At 54.5% G+C, this 7,272-nt stretch overlaps 1 protein-coding gene across 1 annotated transcript in view; it reads left to right on the plus strand.

Annotated features, from left to right (window-relative positions):
* Positions 1–4,789, plus strand: part of ARHGEF9 (Cdc42 guanine nucleotide exchange factor 9) — a 201,356-nt gene extending 196,567 nt beyond the window's left edge. The window contains exon 13 of the mRNA XM_038123210.1: positions 4,345–4,789. Within this exon, the coding sequence (XP_037979138.1) occupies positions 4,345–4,472 (128 nt within the window). The 3' untranslated portion in view covers positions 4,473–4,789. The remainder of the gene's footprint in view (positions 1–4,344) is intronic.
* Positions 4,790–7,272: the final 2,483 nt, after the last annotated feature.

The following is a 7,272-nucleotide window of genomic DNA, read 5'->3' on the forward strand; positions in this document are numbered from 1 at the left end:
GTGTGCTGTGAGCATTCCAGGTGTGCTGTCAGCATCCCGGGTGTTCTGTGAGCATCCCGGGTGTTCTGTGAGCATCCCAGGTGTTCTGTGAGCATCCCAGGTGTGCTGTGAGCATTCCAGGTGTGTTGTCAGCAGCCCAGGTGTTCTGTGAGCATCCCAGGTGTGCTGTCAGCAGCCCAGGTGTGCTGTGAGCATCCCAGATGTGCTGCTCACAGCCCAGATGTGCTGTGAGCAGCCCAGGAGCGGCTCGGAGCCTGTGGAATAGAGCAGGGTGGGTTCTGAGGGGAGGGAGCCCGGCCAGACCCGGCCCTGCTGCAGAGGGTCCTGTCCTGAGACAAGGAACGGGGGTTTATCCCTGAAAAGCCAGGTGCTCTCTCCAATCCCAGTGGCATTTCCCAGGTAAGGCAGGTGAGCTGTGTATTTCTAGACAGCCTAAAAATGCGACTATAACCAGGAGAAGGGGGTTGGGAGCGGTGCTCGCTGTCCCACAGGCACAGGGGCGTGGTGCTGGAAATAATCCCGGCAGATTGCTCCTTCTTCAGGGAGGCCTTTCCTCCTGTCCCTCCCTGCCCCGGGCTCCCTGTCGGGGTGAGGAGTGACCAGGGCTCTATCACACATCCCGCACAGGTGAGGGCACCAGACAGGGCAGTAAAAACCCACAAAGCCCCAGGAACTCTGCTCTGAGAGAATGAGGGAGGGGAGAGGCGAAGCCGCCCGAAGGCTCCTGCGGGGCCGCACTTAGAGCAGCTTCAGGAACAGACTCGCCCGGACCTCAAACATCACAGCTTCACATTTGCCTCCTGCTTCAGCAACGCCCCCAGCCGAGCTTTTTTCTCTTGCTTGCCTTGCTTGCAGTGGAGAGGACGCTGGGGATGTGCTGGGGCCACCTCTCCAAGTGATGCTGTTTCCCTCGGGGTGTACCTGGAGTCCCTGGGGAGGAGGAACAGCAGGGCCAGCACACCCAAACTGCGGCTCCATGTCCCACCTGCCCTTGGGGAGCTGCTCTGCTGCCACAGCGCTGTCTGTGCAGGCCAGCAGAGTTCCTTCCAGCCTTTTGCTCTCCCCGGGTTTGTGGAAGGAGCTGTGGGGAAGCTCGGGGAGGGCCGGGAGCGCAGGATCCCCTGGGGATGGGCAGGGCACCCAAAGCAGGAGCGCAGGCACCCAGCTCTGGGTGTGCTCCGGGAGCAGGAGCATCACCGAGGCTTCAAAGGAGCCCCGTCCCTGCCCTGCAGCCTGCTCCCAGCCCGGGGTGCTGCTCCCACAGCGGGGAGAGCCCTCCATGGCCGGGAACGCTGCTGCTGCCTGTAGCTGATGGCCAAATTCTGTGTTCCATGTGATCTGTCTGGTTTCAGCTTTTCCAGCCAGCCCAGCATTCAGCTACTCCAAACTTTGCTTGCATAAAACAAAAACCAAAACCAAAGAAACCCATTTCAACCCCCTTCTCTTGTGGGGAGGCTGGGGGTGTGTTCCAGGGTGTGTCTGTGCCTCACCTGGAGCACAGGAACGTTCTGTAGAGCTGGGAACATCCACGGGCAGGGTGGGCCTGGCTCCTCTTAGAGTGAGGGATGTGTTTGTGAATGGCAGCAGTGTTTGGGAAGGGCTCCATGGCAAAGCCACCTCTGGGTTATCCATGTGTATATCCATGTTGTTGCAGAGCAGCTTTTGCTTTTTAAGGAATGAGACTTTCAGTCTGAGTGATTCTGCAAGGATTAAACATCCCAATCCACCCCAAACAATCAATTTTCTTCTTACTCTGGAGCTAAGAAGCAGCACTGCGTTCTGCACTAAGTGCAGCAGCAGGGCAGCATCCCAAAGCATGCAATGCACCATCTGTGCTGGCTTATAAGGAATGACTGAAATTGCATGTGCTGGGGAGATGAAATGGGAATAAGTGGCATTTTCAGAGTGATTCCAAGCCCTGTCCACCACGGGTTCCACAGTCAGCTGCTAAGGAAGGACAGGAGCTGTTAAACTACAAATATAATCCCCAAAGCTGCAGATACAAATTGTAAAACTGTCTTTATTTGTCTGCACCTCCCACCTTTGCTACGGGAAAGAGACAGAAGGTATTTCTGAAATGCTTTTAATGTTCACATCCTTTTTTCTTCCAGCTCTCTCCAGGCAAAATTCATCCTGGTGAAGATTTGCACCTTCTCCTGTCAGAGCCACAGGAGTTTGTCACCTCTTGGAGGTGTGACAGATCTCTGTGCTCAGCCCTTTCCCAGGCTGGAAATGGCTCAGAAGTTCTCCCTGTTTCAAGAGCCCCTCAGAGCACATCCCCAAATTTCCTCCCAGCCCTCCCTGTCCAAAACCAGGGTGGCCTGTGTGTTGTCTGAGGACACAGAGCACTTTCCTCTTCTCCTGATACCAACAAAACAAGACAGGGAACACTGGGGAGGATTTATTTTTAATTCAGGAGAACGTGTTAAAGGTGCCACCCTTGCAGGAACATGTGTCTCATAAAGAAATCATCAGTGCTGCAAGCAGTGCCTGGTCTGGGGCACCCTGTCAGATGTGACACTGCTGGCTGTCACTGCTCCCAGCTGGGGGGAGCTGAGAATGACACTCTGGGGGGAGAGGAGGGGGGAACACAGAGCTGGGGACACAGATGGGGCTGGACACAGCTGGGGACACACAGGACTGGACATGGAGCTGGGACATACAGGGGGATGGACACAGAGCTGGGACAGACACACAAGGGGATGGACACGGAGCTGGGGACACAGACAGGGCTGGACACAGAGCTGGGGACACAGGGCTGGACACAGGTCCTGGACAAACAGAGCTCTGGACACACAAAACTCTGCACACCCAGAGCTCTGGACACACACAGGCCCATAACACACACCTAGAGCCCCTCTGGCCTTTATTCCTGCTTCACTGCTGGATGGGAACAGAGACACATTTTTGCCAGGATCTGGTTTTTCCACAACAAATCCTGGCACTAAATTCACTTATAAATAACCTCTGAGAATCAGCTCCAAGACACTCAGAGCTGCCTTCATGGCCAGCCCTGGAAGCCAGTGGAGTTAACTTCAGAAGTTTCCTTCTCTGTTTTTCGTCTGGAGAAGCAATTACAGGATCTATTGGTGTATTTGCTTCTCTTCTTAGCTCACATTTACAAAAGCTGTACAGCTTTTATTCAGTAAATCCTCAGAGGGTGTGGATGTGCATTCAGACCTCTGCAAGGTCATAGGAAATCAAAAAGCAGCTGGCCCTTGCCCACAGCTTGGTCTGCCCTGGGTGGAGATGGTTTGGGACTTAAGAGGTGCCCCATCCTAAAGACAGCAGTCTTTAAGTCTGGTTTTACAGAGGCTGGGTCGATACCCTGAGCACTGCGGAAATGTGAGGGGAGCAGCAGGTTTGAACAAAGGAGTCATTTACAGGAGTCAGACACTGCTGTGTGTCACAAAGTCCTTTGTCGCTGCTGTTCCTCCAGCCTGGCCTCCCCAGGTCTGGGCAGAGCTCTGCTGAGCTGCGCTGCCCAGGCTGGTTTAACACCAGTCTGGTGCTGCTGACCTGGACATTTGATAGCTTTTCCTTCATCAGTCACTCCTGTGCAGGGAGATTTGAGTCTGAGGAATGGTAGCACGTCTTGGAGTGGAATTGCTTTCCACACGTTTGAGCCATTACACAAATCCTCTGTGCTCTGTTTGTTTGGAAGTTGGATAAAGCAAAGTGCCATTTGCTTGGTTTAACTCCTCAGCAGCCCAACTGTGCCTTTTCTGTGCCAAAATAGAGCAGCCTGACAGCACCAAAGCTCAGGTGACAGGAAAGCGGGTGCTTTTCACAGAGCCTGGTTTTTACACGGCCCTAAATTAGCAAAGGACAAGCAAATTGCACTGATGGTGCAATTGTCAAAATCTCTGTCACTTGCTGTCTTATCTGTCCTAAACCAGACTGTTTGTATTTTGTGATTTATTTTAGTTGATTTGTGATTTATTTTTTGGCCTGGCTGGAGCCCAGCTCTGCTATGTTGGTGTCCGTGGCCAGTTGCAGAGGGCCCTGGCATTCCCAGGGGACACCCAGGTGACACAAACGCCTGGGACAGTCCCCAGGAGCCCTCCCACCCCCACAGGTGGTTCATTACCAGGGTGGGGCTGTGTGCATGGGGAACAGGGAGGGTTTTTCCCTGCTCAGCACTGGGCTTTGTCCTGACTCTGATTCTCCTGGCTTTTCATAAAAAGGCACATTGGTGACAGGTAAAGGGGGGTAAAGGCCACATTCCTCCTGCAGCTCCAAGGGGAGCTGTCCCCACCTGCCTTAACAAAGCCTTGTCCCACAGGCTTTTCAGGGAGTATGTGGCCATCACTCTGCTTTCCTCAAAGTTTCACTCCCCCACAGATCCAGGGCAGCACGAGAGGAGTCCCTGGCCAGCCCTGCTGCTGCGGTGGTTTCACGCAATTCAGAGGAAATCCCGAATCTTTGGACCAGGAAAGGAGAATAGGAGCACATACAATAAATACCCATAACTGCTGGGAGCCCGGGGGGGCTGAGGCCTCTGGCTCTGCCCAGCAGGGATGGCTGCCCTTGCCCAAGGACTGAGCAGCTCCCCACAGCCCCAGCGTGCCTGCTCCTGCTGCATCTCCTGCTGGAGGCACCTGCTGCTGCTGGGACAGGTGACTGTGGCACCCCAGGTTTGTATCCCAGCCCCTCCCTGGCTGCCGTGCCCTGGCTGTGTGATTCCCAGCCTGCTGGGCAGCTGGGGCAGAAGGAGAAGGATGGAGAGAAGCAGAAATGTTGGCCAGCCCAGGCCGGGCACATCCCGTGCTGCCAAGGACCTGGCCCTGTTCCTCCTGTCTGGATGCACCATTAAAGAGTTTGATTTTGCTGCCTGCTTACAGCTGAGTGGTTTCAGCCTCCACAGGGCTCCATTAAAGACATCCCTGGCTGTGTGGGGGTCCCAGGTGGGTTTGTGGAGCGAGGGGGGTGGGGGGGTAACGACACTTCCCTGGCAAGGGGAAATGGGTGCTTGGATTCTGCCATCCCTGCACCTGGGACATGCTGACTGCTGGTTTCCAGCACAGGGAAACCAGGCTGAGGTGGCAGGGGCTGAGTTCTGTCATCTCCTGCAGGCTGCAGAAGAAATCAGAGCCCGTTCCCAGAGACTGCTCCAGCAAAGCCCATGTTCACTCCAGAGCTCATCCTACTCCCCACACAGAGCCCCTGGGAGTGAGGGGTGAAGCAGGGTTAGTGGGGGTGGCTGGCACTCAGCGAATGACCAGTGCCCAGAAATCCAGAGGAAACAGCCATGAGAGGGGGAGAAAACCTGCTCAGCACTGGGCTTTGTCCTGACTCTGTGATTCTCCTGGCTTTTCATAAAAAGGCACATTGGTGACAGGTAAAGGGGGGTAAAGGCCACACTGTTCCTGCAGCAAACACAAACAAAGGCTGATCCAGACTGCTGTAGAAATGCCAGTCTGAATGTTTGAATTCCATCCCCCACCCCAGTTATAATCCCTCTGCCATTCCCAGGAGAAATTCCAAGCGGGCAGCAGAAAAAGGGCACTGCCTTCAGTGCCAGGATTATCCATCCCTGCACCAAACCACATCACGTCAACACCGGGGGCTGTTCACTGGGACCTGCCAGGGGTGCAAAGTGTCTGGAAACCAACAGAAATGTTGTGCTGGGCTCCCTGAGTGCCAGTGCAAACAGATGGTTCCAAGGAATAACCGTGGCTGGGAGGGTTTCTATCCAAACCTTGTGGAGGGGATCCTTCAGGTGGAACTGAGCATGGAGAACCTGCCAGCAGAGCCACCAGCAGCTCTGCCCAGCTGTGCTTGGAGCGAGGAGGCTCCAGGCTGAGCGGGCTGGAAAAAGCCTTAGCAGCAAAGGCAGAATGAATGGCATGGGAACACTTGTCTAGGTAAAATATATAGAATTTTTAAAAAATGGTTCCTCTGGACTTGTGGCTCGTAATGAATTAAAGCTGCTCTGGAAAATCCTCATTTCTGTTTGGCTGCAGTGCTGAAGCTGGGGAGGACTGGGCTGGGCTGCCAGGCTGAGGTGGCCTCAGGGACATCACTGCAGGGGCTGGGGCCAGCAACAGAGGGCTGAGGGCTCCCGAAACCAGCTGTGATCAAAGGCAGTGTGTGCAGAGACCCCCGTGCCACTGCAGGGGACACCTGGGGACACAGCACAGCTGAAAGCCTCTTGGTGCCTCCTTCCCACTCGGCTGGGTGTCCCCAGGGGCTGCCCCAAGCTGGGAATTTGTGGCAGCACAGCCCCTCTGAGGCAGCAGCAAGCATTTCTAGCCGCATGGTCCTGCAGGGATGGACACAGAGCTGGCTCCACAGGCTCTCTGCACCCTGGGCATGCAGGGGCTGGAGCAGCTCTCACCTCTGGGTTCAGGCTTCACCCACAGCTGAGCAGTGGGGCAGGAGCAGGGGGGGTGCTTTGGCTGGGCTTCTGAGAGCTGAGGAGCTGGGTCAGGGTTGGCTCTTGCTGGACACCCACAGATCCCCAGTTTTAATCGTGGTTGTGTTGGCCAGCCCCCCTTTATCCTCACTTCTCCAGGGCCAGTCAGGGTTTTACTCTGGGCTTGCAGGATTTCAGCCTTTCCCAGGAAATAAAGCTCCAGTCCAAGCACCACGAGGGTTTCAGTGCAGCTTTGCCCCTTCAAATCCATCCCTCCCCTAAATGCTCCAGGAAGAACAAGGCTGCTCAGGCAGCAGCAAGGCTGCCAGGGAAGGAGAAGATCTCAAGTGCACTTCATGGAGCTAAAAATAAGTTTATTCAAGGAAAACAAAGTCCACATCCAACAAAGATGCGAGGGGATGATGGCAAAGAGATGATGGCACAACAAGCCAGGAGAAAGTCCCTTTTCCCTTTTCCCAGACTTTGTGCTGAAACCACAGGAGGGGTGAAGTTCTGCTGCTGAGAAAGAAAAGGTTGTTGGGAAGCAAGTGTGTTATAAATGATATCCTCGGGGAAGCTGGAGTGCAGCAGAGCTCACATTAACAAGGCAGAATTAAAGAAAGGCTCCATCATATGAGCCTTACCCATGGTTCTGCTGGCTTCTTACACAATTAAACTCTGAGCTTGGGGCTGCTCCTGTGGCCTGTTCTTTACCAAAGCTGTCCCACTCTCACCCTGCGAGGCACGGCTAAAATTAGCTGGGCAAGAATTGCACAACCCAGCCACAAATTAGCAGATCCAGAGCGTGATGCTTGACATTGTCCCAAAGTCCTCAGTTCCCACTGAAAAATAAAGCTGGTCTGGAGACTTGGACTTGGCAGGAGAAAGGAAAGCTCAAAATAGATGTGGCTGCC

Source organism: Motacilla alba, chromosome 4A, assembly GCF_015832195.1.
Source record: "Motacilla alba alba isolate MOTALB_02 chromosome 4A, Motacilla_alba_V1.0_pri, whole genome shotgun sequence".
In the NCBI taxonomy this organism is placed as follows: domain Eukaryota; kingdom Metazoa; phylum Chordata; class Aves; order Passeriformes; family Motacillidae; genus Motacilla; species Motacilla alba.